Raw genomic sequence first — 17019 nt, 5'->3', positions numbered from 1 at the left:
CAACTAGTACTTAAACAAAAATATAAAAATAAGACTTTAAAATAATAAACTATCATTTTTTACTTAAAAATATAATTTTATTAAGTAAAAAAAGAAAATATGCACCTTTCGATTATTAAAGCTAGACTATTACTAGCAAACTGAACACGAAAACGATTCACCAATGAATAATCATTTATGTTTAAGTATTAATAGATTAGATATTGTACAATATATTGATATTGATATTATTTGCATATCTAAGTAAATATTAATAAATCTTTTCATTCTTATTAACTTTTAAAAAGTTAATTGTTATTGTTATAAAGCTATTTTTAAATTGAAATATTTTTTATAAACGTATTATTTATTTTCTCTTAAAATGAAAACTTACACTGGTTATTTACTAATACGCATGAATCATTAATTAATTCATCGACAATTTATTTACGTTTTTTACATGTTATTATTTTTTTAATCAAAACTATTGTTTTTCTTATTTTTTAAAAGTAACATAATTTTTAAAGAATTAATATACAATTATTAATTAATATTCTTTGATTGATTATTTTTCTTTCTTTCTATATGCACTATAATTTATAATATACAGTATCGGTCAAAGTATATCACCTTTAAGTTTTTTTAGCACAACTTTTATTTAAGTAAATCAAATGGATTCTAATGGATTCAACATTTTACAATAAATATTTTGTAAAATCTCATAATATGACAAAATGTATCTTATATGTATAATTAATAATGTATAATTAATAAATGTAACTAATAAATGTAACTAGGTATTTATTGCAAAATGTTGAATTCATTTGATTTACTTAAGTAAAAGATATACCGAAATAATCTAAAGGTACATACTTTTGACTGCGGTACTGTACATATATAGTGAAGTTCTTATTTATTCACTGACTGGTACAAAAATTGTGTCACTTCTTTTTTTTTTCTTTTGAGAAAGAACAATATTTACTAACATTACATCTACAGTTTCTAAATTTTATTTAATATCATAAATGCGTAATATCTTTCGATTTATATTTCACAGTCGCTAGCGTTTCCGTACCGGGTGTCGAAATACAAAATATCGCGAACTGTGTTTTTACTTCAGCATCAACGATACCCACAGCGCGGAATTATTCATCGAAGACCTAAAAGGCGCTTTTATTCGACGGTCGCGTTGAATTTCGTGCATCGCTCGCGTCGGGGAAAAAACCATCGTTGAACTGACCTTTTCGCGCGGCAAATGTTAAACGATGGGCAAAAATTGCGCTGTGTTTCTTTCGCAAACTGGTACGCTGGAAACATCAATCGCTGGCGACGCACGGTGAGATGAAATGCAAATCTAGCTGGACAAACCTCCAATTTTTTAAAGATAATAAATTGTGTTAACAAGGATTTTTATATAAAACTATAAAACTATAAAAAATTTATGTAAAGTTACACTTGTCATAGTTGATAATTTTGAGACACTATAATAGGTGTAAATTTTTGCGTGTTTATAGTTTTGTATATAAATTTTGCCATAATTCCTTAATTTATTTTTTATGTATATACTATAAACAAATTTATTACAAATTAAATTATTTTAGTTGTCTACTGCAAAATAATTTACACCTATTATAATGAGTCTCAAAATTTCTCTGTAATTATAATGTAATAGATTTGATTTTACACAAATTTTTTACAGTGTATTCCTTAATTTCGAGTTGGGATTTAGATTAAATTGGGACTTAAAAAATAAGCTTTTCTTGTGATTGAATAGAGCTCACCAACTGGATTTTATTATAATTTATAATATAAATTTGTAATACAGTTATTTTGTTGTAATATGACATAATTAATAATAAACAGCTTTTTTATTTTTAAACAAATTACAATTGTATAATTATATTTTAATACTAGCTATGCCCTGCCACGCGTTGCTGTGGCTCTCTATTCTTATGCTACGTTTTTTTCAAATTTTCTTTGCTTTCGTTGTTTAACTTTCAAGAGCCTTGCTTTACTGTTACTTTTTTTTATTTATTTTTGAATAAGCATTTATCTATCTTTAATAAATTTAATATTTATTTATTCACGTACTTCTAACTTTTTTTCCTAAAAGCTGCCATGGATTTAAAAATCCATTTAAAAGACTGTTTTAAATAAGTTTCTTTTTTTCAATAAAATAAAAGCCAACTTTATTTTTCTTATTACCTTAATTTAAACACAATAGAAACATTCTTCGCCTCTCCCGGTCTCTCCCCGTCTCTTCCGATCTCTCCCCGTCTCTCCCCGTCTCTTTTGGTCTCTCCCCGTCTCTCCCGGTCTCTCCTCGTCTCTCTCCGTCTCTCCCCGTCTCTCCCCGTCTCTCCCCGTCTCTCCCGGTCTCAACCCGTCTCTCCCCGTCTCTCCTCGTCTCTCCCGATCTTTCCCCGTTTCTCCCGGTCTCTCCCCGTCTCTACCGGTCTCTACCCGTCTCTTCCTGTTTCTCCCTGTTTCTCCCTGTCTCTCCCTGTCTCTCCCCGTCTCTCCCGGTCTCTACCCGTCTCTACCGGTCTCTACCCGTCTCTCCCCGTCTCTTCCCGTCTCTCCCTGTCTCACCCTGCGCTTCCCGTCTCTCCCGGTCTCTCCCCGTCTCTCCCGGTCTCTCCCCGTCTCTCTCCGTCTCTCCCCGTCTCTATCCGTCTAAAACTAAAAACTTACGGAGATCTTAGATGAGGAACATTTACATTTTTATTTATATAGATAGATAAAGCAATGTATCTTCAAAATTAAAAATGAATTTCCAAAAGTTGCAAGAAGTAGTATACCGTTCTTTATTGTATGTTTAATCTACATACTAAGAATCTAATCATACAAAGAATCTAATTATATTAATTTTTTTATAAAGCTGAATGAAGTTTTTTTTTTACAGTACTACTCACATAATAAAATATTCGTTTTTATTAAAATCTAAGAAACCAAATTTATCTTTATTGAACAAAAAATACAATAAAGTAACTATCAAAATTTAATTATAAAAGTACATTTTTATAAATATGTAAAGACACTATGCGTTTTTTAATAAAACAGTTATTATAAATCAGTTATTGTGTATGTTATTATAGCAACATCAAAATGTTTTACCAACCTTTATTTATTTTATAAAATGGAAAAGTCTGCATTATAAATATTAACAGTACTTTGCCATGTTATTTTATTTATTTAAAAGTACAGATTTTTTTACTTTTGTCCAGCCAAATTTACATTTAATACATCCTAATGTGTGATGTCAAATGTATGCGAAATATGCTTTACGCAAAATATGAATTGATTGAAATACACATCATTAATCATCTGTAAACTTCATTTTGGATTTACGCATATTTAAATCCTAATTCGAACGATTTAATAAATATTGTGCTAATATTGAATTCAAATGTAATTGAATATGAAGATTATTATGGTTCATTAGGTGCGACCTGATTGCAGCGCGCGTTTTATGTATAAATTTTGACGCAATCGTGAAAATAATTACGATTAATACTTGTTATAAACAAATGAAAGAAGAAAATATTTCTGTAAAATGTATGTATTTTTGTAATTGTTAAAGTAAAATTATCAAAAACATTGTTGTACTTTAAAATGTTTATTTGTACAGACAGATAGATATAGAAATACACATTATTGGTTTTTTTATAATATTAATCAGAAGTCAAATAATCGACAAACAAATTATCATGTATTTGTCGATGATTAACTCGTAACCGAAAATTATCTGAAATATCGAGATAAACATTTATTGCGATTTAACAATGCACATATATAATTTTAATAGAGATGATAATACAATTGTAACATTTCGCGTACAAAAAAATCGTAAAATTTTAATAAAACTTGTTTATTTTTTCTTTTTTATTTGCTCGTTTTGTTGTTATATTAATTTTTTATAATGTAATTTTTTATATTCTCATTTTTCTTGTGTAATTAAATTTACTATTAGTAAATATTGAAACTAAACTTAAGTCTTTAAGCGATGTTATATTAAACATCGATGTTATATTAAACAGGAAATTTTTTCTTGATTAAATCTTGATTAGATTAAAAAATGTTATACAACGTTAAACATAAACAAACACGTAAATAAGGATTATGTAATATGAACATAGTATATTACGTAAGATTTATATATAATGTATAATAACGTACGTATCTAATACAAAACCTTTAAAAAACTTTGAAAATTGTTAAGCTTTAATAAACTTTAAAAACTTTAAAGTCTATTAGACTTTAATAAACCTAAAATTATTAGGGTAAGGAATAATACAAGTGTAACAAAAGACAAAAAAAAAAGACAGATATTAATCTTCTATTTTATCTCTAATAAACCTTCAACTCTGATAAACCTCCTCTCCCCTTTCTTCTTTCTTCTCTTGTTCTTTTTATGTTACACTATAAATGTGCAAAAAAATAAAGATTATCTTATTTAATAAATGTTTTCAGAGCTGGAGAAGCGGCCGCAGCCGCAGCCGCCTCGGAGCTCTGAGGAGCTGGAGGATCTGCATAAGCTGCTGCACTTCCCCGAGGAGGTGGCGCTCAGGTTGACGGAAAGTGAATACCAGCTATTCTACCAGGTACCACCGCACGAGTACCTAAGGCACGTGGCGCAGGATCAGACCACGTTGCAGAAACCACCTGCCAGGCCACCCCCGTCGCCGAGTCGCAGCTGCAGCAACCCCAGCACCGCCAACAGCTCGACCCAAACCGAGGACGAATCATCCTGGCCTGTCGCCACGGCGTACTCCACCGTGCAGGTCCTCATCAATCGTTTTAATGAGGTACATTAATTCTCCCCTCCCTGTATATTTCAACGGATATTTTTTTATTACGAGATTATGCGGCGGAAAGGTCCTCTGAATTACTAGTTTTTAGTCAGCGAAGCATTACTGTTATTTGACATGTAAATGAGAAGAAAAACGGCACTACACTGTACGCGTGAGAGTGATAATAGACGCGAATTAACAATTACGGAGGAAAAGGTTCCGCGCCAAGAAATCTTTCATGCCCTCCATCTCATCTTCAACCTCACGGAAACACTCATCAGCCGCTTTTAATGATGTATCCACTTCTCCAGCGGTTTTTCGTGTGTTTTCGCCAGACATTTTTGTCCATTTTACTCATACACGTACACATGTACGTGCAAGTATATATATATGTAGGTACAGATATCACATGACCTTGCTCACTCGTTTCTGCCACCCTTACTGCCATTTCCCACTGTAAATCCTCGCTGAAGGTTGGAAATGTCGGGTTCCCATCCCTCTATTTTCTACATTGTTCTCTTTATTAATGTGTTAAACAAAAGCCTCAGAATAGAAAGCCGACGATAGAGAATTCTGGACATCTCTCGCGGATAACTGCAATGCGATAACTTGTATTTTGTTATACGCGAAAATCGACAAAGGTCAGATTGATGTAACGGACTGAAACTAATGTTTCATTTATCACAAACGATGTGATTCTCCTGTTATTTTTGTATCGCTAATATATAGTATATACATTCGTGTGAAATTCTTTAATTAAAAGGTTTTATCGTTGCATCCATTAATTAAAATTAATAATAAACTTGATAAATTTCACATGTTAACAATTTATACAAAAATAATTACTATAAGTATTACTATAAACATATGGTTATTATTATCAAAATTATAGTAATAATTACTATAAAAATGACATTTCTGACTATAATTATTCTACTATGCAATTATAATAATAATAAATCACACACTTTGTTCTCAGTGTGGTATAATCGATTCAACATCAAAATCCGCGGCCATGTTGTTATACGTAAAGAACCGTAATAAACTGTGATTTGCAAATAACATAATCGTATTTGTTAAACAGGTAAGCTCATGGGTCACCCACGCGATCACCAGTGGTGCCACGGTAGAAGAAAGACAGGCAGTGCTGTCCTGTCTTCTACGCGTCGCGCTAACCTGTTGGAACACTGGAAACTTTAATTCAGCCATGGAGATAATTGCCGGTCTGAAGTAAGTACTCATGCTTGTCGTAAACGCGAATGACGGTACTAAATCCCCTATTTAAAGGGCAATCCTCAAATTGTTACCTCGTACCTCTTGCAACGCGCCCATTTTATTATTGTCCGCAAGTCAGGTAGCCATTGGCCGGATTGTTTCGGCTAAGTACAAAAGTCGTAATACAATTTCTTAGTTTCGCCGCAAAATTACGAAAGCCAATTTATCTTCATCCACCGTAAGCATCTAACCGCAGGGCAAAGTTGCTGTCGGCATCGATAAATCATTACGAAAGACGACCGCAGCACGCATCTCGTCGGTCTCGAGTTTCGATCGGATTAGAGGCTTAGCCGCCATCGCCGCTTTTGTCTACGCGTAACTATAATTATGTATCGTTACAATTATATAATTGGCTAATCTGTCGGATTAACAACTCAGAGAGATCCAACAAAGTGCGTTAAACATTGAGCCAGCTTCGTAATTTTAATCTGTACACGTACACCCTGACAAGTTGACGTCAAGTTGTCTTCGGCAATGTATTACATATATTACAAATTACATTATTAAAATCTAAAGAAGGCTAACGAGAACGATCATAGCAAGATCTTAATGTTCAATGAAATATTTCTTATATAATTTTACATACATTTTCTAGTTCTGCGTGTCGTTACTTCCGCAGAAAATCCTTTTTTTTTTAAACGCATTTCTCAAACTACATCAGAATAATAATATCACAATATTAAATTGATTATCAATTTAATAATACTGATACTAATTCGAATTTATTATGGCAATGATGTAAATAAGGTCTCCTCCCCTCTCTCTCTTCTTCGAAATATTGTAAAGAATTTGCTGCGAAAAATATTACCTCAGCTAGGAAATATACATATGAAAGATATATGTATTATAAGAGAGAGCTCGTAACTTCAATAAATTTTAAATAAACAAAATTAGAAATTTACAAATCGCGAAGATACTGTCTTGGCGCACCCCACTAGGGATTTGAGAAACATATAATCCCCAACGAGATTGCGACACTAATCCGAATTCAAGGCTGCCTCGTGTTTATTGCACGACGTTGCAACTTCTAAGGTCGTGCTTCCACAATTAATCTTCATCTTTTGGAATAAAAGACTTTTTTAAAAATTTATATTATATTTCTGTATGTTGAGACAATGAAGCTCGAGGTTTATTCTAGTATTTATTATTCCCAACACGAAAGGGGTGTCTCTGAACATTTACATAGAATTTCACCCCTGAATAAACTATGAATGGAAACTCTCCAACTTTTGCCGTGAGAAACAACAAATGTTCAACTTCAGAAGTATCTTTGATCGATCACAAACCACCAATTAAAAAAACTTTGTTTATACTTTGTAGTGATGATTGTTGACCATTTACGCAAAGTCAGATAAAATTCATTAAAAGTGCATCCAAAGTGGTTTATCCTCACAACCAGGAATTAAACATCCTTGAAAACGTCTTTCGAAGAAAGTTATTTCTTGCATGAAGCAAGATTAATAATATGCAAACGAATTCAAGAAGAAGTCAACAATATAAAATTACAGATAGTATCTATATAACGATATAAAATTACTATCGAACAAGTAAAAGTCTTATAAATTTTCAAATTCATGTCTTTAGATACCTTATAAATTATAACATTGCACACTCTGGAACTCATAGTTCTAAGCTCAGAGATAAATACTACAAAAATTAAATCTACATATTTTTTTAGAAGCTTTACGAAAGCGATTACGATAAAAGTAATTTAAAAACATGTGTGCGTTTTTTTCCATGCGGTTCTCTCTTAATTATCTAAGTAGTCAGTATGTATCAACACGTTGTCTAAACATTTACTATATTTAAAGGTAATCAATTAGATATAAAATAAAAAGATTAATAATTTATTTACAATTAATTTATTAAGAAAGAATAGAACAGAATTTAAGCGAAATATTTTCATCGCAAAGGTATCTTTAGAAATATCGACGTTTTAATAAAGAAAATTTTATTTCTAATCGTGTTTTAATTCGTTATTAATTTAATTAGTTTTAAATTTGTCAAAACCTACGTCTTTCATCGAAATGTGTACTTAATGTTAGAAAGTCAGAGGACGAGTAAACTGCCTTGTAATATGATGTTAAGTTTCGAACTTTTATCGATAAAAACTTCGCGATATCTCGGAGAATCGGATTAAACTGTACTTAATACGATTACACAAGAGGATTTCTTTACGTGGGATTCGTATCCCGACTAGCGACCGAAGAACCGTTTAGCCCACTCCGGTGGCAAATCGAAAACTGTTCAACAATGACTATCAAGCTCTTTAGACGTATCTCTTATATTACATCTCGAAATAAGATCCAATTCTGATAGAAATTTAAATCTGTGGAAAATAACAATACTTTCGAAGATCTTTGACATTTTCACGGCCACGTATCTAGAATTTGTGATGAGCGAGAGATCAAAGTTACTTTGTCCACTTGTCAGGTTTCCAGACGATCATGGCAGTCAAGATTCGACTATAGATTTCCCGTGAAGATGCTTTTATCTCAAAAGAACAAGGATTGGTTATTAGGGCCGACCAAGTGTCCTTCAAACAGCGATCTACGCGAATTTGACTTACGAGGAACTGAGAAACATTAATTGCCCTCTCTGAATATTATCTTCGTTAGATTTCGATTGCGTCGTCTCTTTTTCGATGTTAAGTGCATCGTCGAAATTAAAATCAGTATAGCTAATACTTTATCTTAATTTTCACATTTTATTAAGATCTAGAGCCATCGGAAATGTATCGATTTTGAATTGCTCTCGCGTGTAGTTCGCTTTAATTTACTTAAATTTGAACAATAATATTCTCACAGTAAAAATTAATATTACTACGGGTAGCTCTACTACGAATCTTGATACTTGGTTTGAACGAGCAGTAGTTATCACGTAATTTACATATTTTTACAAAATATGTTGCAAGAACGCTTGAATATTTTAAACGGGAAATAGAAGAATGCTAGCCAGTTGATTGAAATACTTATACTGTTAGATTCCCTTTACGACGGACATAAACGTTATGCACGGTAACGACCTGCTTCCGGGCGAGTTTCTGTTTCTTCGTTCTGCTGTCTCGTGCAGGTTTTATCTTCAGAATAATCACTAGTGCATTATTATCAAAACAAGAAACGCGCTAAGATAAAAGTCATCTGTCATATGTATATGTAATTTGATTACTAACTGTAAATTGCAGATAATTAACGAAAATTACTTTTTTTTTGCATTTAGACTGAATGATAATTTTAATTATTAGAATTTTAAATACACCTTAAAAAATTACAAAATTTTAACAAATTAAAGTTGAAAAAGCTATGTTATTAAATCTTATTTTTTAATATTTTATTCCTAAACTTCTAAGTAAATTTCAATCTAACTCTCTACATTTCTTGGAGTGAAAATACTGCCATTACAATTTTTCGAGTGATTTTTCACTCCAATAAGAGTTAAAATAGAGTGAATTTTAACTTTTAATTGAAGTGGAAAATTACTCGAAAAATAATTCTTATTGGAGTGGAAATTCACTCTATTAGAGTGAATTATTACTAAATTCACTCTATTTTAACTGTCATTGGGATGGAAACTTACTCGTAGTGGTAGTATTTCCACTCTAAGAAATTTAGAGAGAAATAAGATAAAATTGATGAAATACTTGGATATCCGTAATTAAAAATTGGGAACAATTAAATCACTAAATTGTCAGACAGATGTTAAACTTATCAAAAATTATACCAATAAAAAAGTTAGAAAAATTTCTCATGTATTATTAATTTATACACAGAATTGGGTAAAAATTTAAATAGAAATCAATAATCATTTCATCTCAATTTAATATATCTTGTAAAAATAATTAAACTGAGTTTAGTATTAGTAAAAATAATTAAACTGAGAATCCGTAGTTTTTTTTTTGTTTTTTTTTTTAACCCAGATAAGCCTAATGTACATTAAATACAGAGATATGTCTTGTCTGTAGAATCCCTATCGCGTGTTGTATTGCGAGGCGGAGCGGCTTTCGCTGTAGTTTGCTTTATTAAGAGGTTCTCGTGAAAGTTTTATCGAGCACCACGACACGTAGCTCATTCTGCGAATGTTTTCTCGGCTCGATGCTCTACCCATTTCCGAAACGATTCACAATGGCGTAATCACATTATTTCACGAGGAGTTCTTTCGGGGCTGCGACCTCTTTTAACTCGATGCCTCGCGAGGGAGTGAGATAATCTCCCGTTGAAAAGTAATTCAAGTAATGAATGTGTGTCATTAATTTTCACGGAGATCAACGAGTACGGCCGACGACTCGCGCCGTTGTTCGCCCGTAAAATCGTTCTCCTGCTCGTTTGATAATTAATCCTCCCGTGGCACATGTGAGGACCGAGGAAAGAAAAATACAAAGCGATGTCCGTACGATGGACTTTTAAAAATCTCAAAGAACGACTTGCAAAGTTTCCGAGAATGGATCCGCGACTGTAAAAAAAAATTAACAATCTAAGAGAATTTGATTAACCTTTAAAGATACCGTATGCGTCATTTGCTGGCGTTATACGATTTTTTTTTATCGGGGTTTCGCTCGTAATTTTGTTTACGGATGAAATGCACGGAATTTCTTGATTACATTTCTGTCCTAATTTACATCTTTGCTGCGATATACGATATGAAAACACGCCATTACCTGTCTATCCACTTGAAAAAGCTGACGCTGATTGACTTAATATTGTTGTTTGTGCCTCGGGAGGGGGGGAAGGAGAGATAAAAAAAAGAGATTTCCGCATGAGGTACGGGCTCTTTGTTGTAATCTAGCAGGGGTGTCTAAAGGAGAATACTTTATTAAAGGGTTTCTTGCCAACTTGAAAACTACGCTGAAAATTTGCTTGAAAGTCTTGATCGATGTTCCACGTGCACATTTAAATGGAAAGAACGTCTCTCTGAGAATATCTTAAAAACTTATTCCCATAGAGAGGAGGAAATATGAAGTAGAAAGAGAACAGGATCGAACTTCACTTCCGCTTGAGGAGTTCAACATTGACTCCCCCTCTTCCCTTCCTTCTCTGACGTTATACCGCTGAAAATTGTTAACTGATTTTCGTATTACGGTGTCATTGGACCGTGTAGTTGAAATAAAATGCATTACGCGTTGAAATCGGTAGCTACCAGCCTCAACCGAAGTGCCACAAGTATCGTCCGTTTGATCGATGACGCGGAAACGGCGAAGGAAATCGTATCGGCGAGCGTAATATCGTCTGAAACAGAAATTCCTTCAGGGAAAATGTTTTTCTGTTTACATCCTGTTTTGCCAATTCGCCATTCGGCTATCGTTTTCATCCCTTTCGCGGATAATGGCGCCCGTCATTAAGCGCCCATGATTTTTTTTTTTTCCTTTCTTTACGCTTCACGAGACGAATTTCATCGTAAGTGGCACAGCGAAGAACCTTTACCGCCCCATTGGAAACCCGGCGTAGAGAAATAAAATACTTTTTATTGCCGAGACTGTAAAGTTAGACACTGTTTTTCCGTGCTCGTCCCGCGAATAAGAGGATAAAAGTTTCGTGCGGGAATATCGTTTCTAGAACGACCATTGCGCGCCTGCTGACTGTCCCACACACCCGGAAACATTCTCGGTTCAGAGCTAACTACGGAGCTTGCGCTTACGGAGAATGTTTAAAGAGAGAGAGATAATTAATGCCCTAATGGTAAATGTTTCGTGATTTTAACGACCGCTTGTACACGAAGTACAGAGGAAACTGTTTGCAAGGAGCGCGAATACGGCTACCTCACACGGTTGTAGATTTAATTTTTAATTATACAAATATAGCTACCATACAAACGTAAACTGTCGTAAATGTAAACATAACTGTTATCCTGCTGTGTGCGTATGCTAAATTGTAATTGTTTATCCTTTTCTCCTGTCTCTGAATTGTTGATCTTTCAGATTTTACGCGCGCATGATGTAAAAGAAACATTAAATTTTTGATTGCTAAAAAATTTTGTATGGAAAGAATAAACAATGTACTTAAATTGTGAATAAAAAATTCTTTAGAACATTGTTAATATAAAATATAAATTATTTTTATATTTTTAAATAAATTTGTAAAATTGGCTTTTTTTTAATTATAATATTAAATAATTATATTAATTTTGATTATCAACTTAATATTGTGATATTACTATTCTTGTTCATCTTATAATTGTTTTAAGACCGAAAAATATTTATAAATTTATACAGCGCGCGGATAAATTTAGAAAGGTGTATAAAATTACACAACAAATATTATGGCACGAAAACCCAATTATAATCCAAGACTTGTTTTGGAGTTAATTGTGTTTTTACATGTTGATTTATATTTTTTTATTATTATTGAATATTTATAATATTCTTACTACGTTTTAATGAAAGGAAGTACACATGCTCCAAAATCTACATTTCGTTGAAATCTCGCTTCCAAAATTAATTTAATATTCGAGTCCGCGCCTTTAATGTAGCATTAGCAGCTTCTGAAATTTACCTTAGTTGAAATTACACTTAGTAATTCTGTACGTAGAGTAAACCGCCATATAACATTAGTGTACAAGTTAAGTTATATTAGAATTACTGTATGTTATACCCCAATTTAAATTATTGAATTAGAGCATTAAATCTCTATTAAATCTCACTTAACACCGTTAATCTTTTGACTTACGATCTATAAATGAAATGCTATTTATACATATTTTTCGTTTACACCCAATTAGAATAAAAATAGAAATTACTATAATAATTAATAGTATAAATATTACATTGAATCTTTTCATTAGCCATAAATAAATTTATTAATATAACGGATTATTCTTTGTTACAATAAGTAAAACATCATGATAATAAAATAATTTATTGGACCAGTTTTAATAAATTTCTCATTAATAGAATAAATATTTCATTGGAATTTATTATGTACAGTTTTGGTTCAGTGTATTAAAACACATTATTGGAAAAGTATTAAAGAGTCATTACCAGCTTCTTAATACTCTTAACATGTCGCCGCGCGTCACTTGCAAAGTGCGCGAATTTCCGTCGTCAGCGGTTTACTCCTTAAGCATATCCAAAAAAAGTATGTCCGCTCCGTCTAATCGCGAACGAATGTTGCTTACGTTGCAGGTCCAACAAGCTGAAGCCGTTTTGGCACGGCATAAGCGAGCCGGTCCCGGTCATGGAATATCTCTCCTCCGCCCTACTGTCTTCCGAATACGAGTGTGCGCTCGCTCGCGCCCTCGCGATGCCGGAATGCCCGGTGGTGCCGTTCTTCGGGGCCTTCCTGCGCGAGCTGCGGGAGGTTATCGCATGCGATATAAAGGTAAAACCGGTGGAAAGCACCGCCGCTATCGCCTGTACGATATCGCACTTTGTGCTTACACATTTTGAATTTCCAAGGAAAATGCTTGCACGTGTAGACCTGAATGTTTCGCATTGTTAAATAGATTGACATTCCATGTTATGTTTGACCACACGAGCATTGTTAAATGTTACACATTGGCGTCCGCTTCTCCGTCTTCCTTCCTCTCGGCTCTACCTTGGAGTATTATTCCTGTCTACCATGAAGATCATTGTCAACGTGAAATAAGAGCCAAGATTTGCACGTGCGTCGTGGGGAAGACTGGTTATTTAGATAGGATAATGTAACGTAACTTTTCGTCAAGTAAGTCTATCTCTCCATCTGCTGTTTAAGCGCGTGGAACACGATACGACCAGGAAAAAGTTGAGTCCATAAGTAATTGAACGCTTTCGCGTTTTGGCAAACGGCCAAGGAAGTTTTGGCGATATCCAACATGTCTCTCCCGATCGCAAGTGGGCTTTACGAAGAGTAATCGAGCGAACGAAGGACGGTCAGTGACACGGGAAATTCACTTCGTCCCTTCAACAACATTTGCATGCTCCAAAGATAGCGAGAACTTCGCCGTTGCGGCGAATTCGTTTAAAGAAGGAAATCGGATAAGAAATTAGAACAAATAAGAAACTTACGTGAAGATACGCGAAGATCCAAGTTTGCGAAAGTCTTACCTGACAATGAGAAGGCGCTCTCAGGATGAAACCCGCATTAAATTTTAGGGAAATTAAATCCTCCTATAGAAGATACATGCTTGATAACAGATTTGTTTATTGAATCGTCTGACGCATCATCTATCGACACGAGAAATCAGATTAATTCTTATAGGAATCAATTCTTATAGGAAATGGTTTATGTTTCAAGCAACATTTCGAGAATTGCGCATGCATCGAAATTCTTCTACGAGGTTTCACAAAGAATAGCAGCGTGGCGGAAAAACATCGAAGCGAAGGCTGCACCGTAAAAGCGACAAGGAAAGGGGTTTCTATCGGCCTCCAGCAGCTACGATGGTTGTAGGCCGGCGGAAACTACTTGCTCTTGTCGCTAACGATCGTCATCGGGGAACGGAACGGTGTCCTCCTCGCGTTTTACAGCGTCACGTTACTTGATGTCCAAGAGCATGTTCGGACGACCGCAACGAAAATCAGTGCCTCTAAGAGCGTCCCATGAAGCTGAAATTGCACAGCGAAATCCACAGAGTCGCCAGTCGTGAAAACCAAGCACGTGTTCAACATCGCGAATTTGTAATTAGATTCTCCGTTCACGTGAAACAGCATTGCAAAATCGCGATGTGGAACGTTTATTTCAAGAGAGAGTGTAAATGAAACCTTATAAGATTTGTCAAAATAAAATTTATTTTAATTTATGTCAGAATGCAAAATGGAAATTCTTCTATTTATAACTTTATATCGTGTAATATATTTGATAAATATTCACTCAAATACATACACACACATACACACAGCAAAATGTATTTCTGTTCTGAATCCTGACACGAATTATATATCATTAAACTATATATTGTCTAAAATCAACTTAAATAATAAATAATAATAAATACTTATTTATACAATTCTTAATTAAATAGATTAGTCAATAATTTAATTATGTATGCTTAACGTTAAATTATATAACGTTATTATATTTTTATTTTACATTTACGTTTTATTTATATTCATGATTCTCACGTTAACTAAATAAAATTGTAATCGGACAAAATGAAAGTTATAATATGCTATAAAAATATCCGATCTAGTTGTTAATTTATTATTGTTGACAGAAATTCTTACTTATATTTGTTTCAAAATGAATGTATAATGTAAATTCGAAGAAACTATTCACAATTACGCATCTTCTACCGATGACACTGATGGAAAACATACATATTAGAACGTATAATTTCTAGGGCGAGAGGTTAATCAGTCTGCGATGTGATCATTCACGCCCCAAGTGTTCACGTCTCGCTGGATGTTAATCGCTAATTACATTCAAATGAATTCGACATCGATTGACATTAGGGGAGCAAAATAAATGATATGCTTTGCCTTGAGACAATCGAAGACGCGAGCATAGTAGCTATATCTTATTATTATTGTCCTTTCTCTCCTTCTCTCTCTCTCTCTCTCTCTCTCTCTCTCTCTCTCTCTCTCTCTCTCTCTCTCTCTCTCTTCCCTCTCTGTTCTCTTCCTCTCCTTCTGTTTGTCTGTCTCTCTCTCTGGTAGGTGTAATCTGCCAAACCGAATGTATCCACCACGGTGCGGATGTCGCGGCTCGCAAATGGAATTCCAAATCGGCATCGGCGCGGCGCACGGGATGCGTCAAACACCAACCCCTACGATATGCGTCGTTCTGTTATCCCGCTCTATGTGTCGCTGGTCGTCCCCTCATCGGCACGTACGCCCTTTGGGGTACATTTCTGCGTGGGTGAAAGGGAGGAAAGGATAACGAGGTTAAGCAACAAACACCGCAAAAGTCGCTTCGATCGACCGACATCACGTCCGCTAGGGATGGTTTCGGGCTTTAAACTCCGAATGACCAAATGTTATGACATTACCTCTCTATTTGAGTTGCCACATTTCCTGTATTTACATCGTTATTCGCGAATAATGTTAAGAGGAAAATTATAAACAAACATATAGAGACAGTAGAGCAAATTAAAAATAAATTTAAAAATTTTTATACGTAGTTGGAGGAAAAGTAACAATTTTTTTTTAAGTTTTGAGCTTATGATAACAATCTAGAGTCATAAAGAATCGCAGATTGATCTTTTAATACATAAAAACAATTTTGCAAATGTTATTATTCTATATTGAAAAAAAAATAAGTTTAATGAACATAATTATTTTAGATTCTTTTAATTGGTCATATATTTTAAATTTTTAATAGATTTTTATTTCAAAAATTTTAATCAAAGCAGGAAGATAATTAAAAGTATAAACCATTTAGAATGTATTATATATGCAAGTTGAATAATTTTTATACGGGAAAGAAACAATTTTTGTCCGTATATTTTTAAATATAAATATAGAAACGTAAATATAAATATAAATATAGAAATCCGCTTTTAAATGTAAAGATTGAACAACTTTTTATGAAGAAATTCAGTAATTTTTATTTGAAAAATGTTCTACTTTGGAACAAGCAAGTATCAAATTAACGTCTTTCTCTCTTAAATTAGGTCTCACTTAATATAAAATTCTTTTAAAGTACTTCTCAAGATATTCCCTTCAAACGTTAATTTTCCCATCTTGTTTGCCTTGTTCATTTGCAGACAGTTCAATTTTCGCTCAAGAACGATATCGCGCCGTTCCATCACGCGACAAGTCGATGCCTCCGTCTCCACGAGAGCGTTAAATTAACGTCTGAACGTAATAACTTCTTACCCGCGAGCAACTCGATCAAGATGTATCTGAATTATCCTGTTGGCAGACGTGTTCACGCGTGCTCCAGCACGTTTGCAATTTGGACCGCGCGACTTAGCGGCTTTGGATGCCGCCCGACGGCGGGTCGATCGGCAGGTAACACGGCGCGATAAACTGAAACAGCATTACCCTTATGACGCCACGATGTGGAACGATCGCTCGATATATCCACGCAATAGATTAAGGTTATCGGATAACAGTTAATTATAA

At 33.9% G+C, this 17019-nt stretch overlaps 1 protein-coding gene across 2 annotated transcripts in view; it reads left to right on the top strand.

The window, feature by feature from the left end:
- The window catches only part of LOC105829082 (1-phosphatidylinositol 4,5-bisphosphate phosphodiesterase epsilon-1), a 135299-nt gene that overhangs the window by 96147 nt on the left and 22133 nt on the right, over nt 1-17019 (top strand). For both annotated transcript variants that reach the window (XM_028194544.2, XM_036283297.1), the window contains 3 exons: nt 4453-4787; nt 5857-6002; nt 13162-13357. In XM_028194544.2, coding sequence (XP_028050345.1) covers nt 5980-6002; nt 13162-13357 — 219 coding nt within the window. In that variant the 5' untranslated portion in view covers nt 4453-4787; nt 5857-5979. The remainder of the gene's footprint in view (nt 1-4452; nt 4788-5856; nt 6003-13161; nt 13358-17019) is intronic.

The sequence above is a fragment of the Monomorium pharaonis genome, chromosome 2 (assembly GCF_013373865.1).
Source record: "Monomorium pharaonis isolate MP-MQ-018 chromosome 2, ASM1337386v2, whole genome shotgun sequence".
In the NCBI taxonomy this organism is placed as follows: Eukaryota; Metazoa; Arthropoda; class Insecta; order Hymenoptera; family Formicidae; genus Monomorium; species Monomorium pharaonis.
This window is presented reverse-complemented; position numbering and strand designations above follow the sequence as displayed.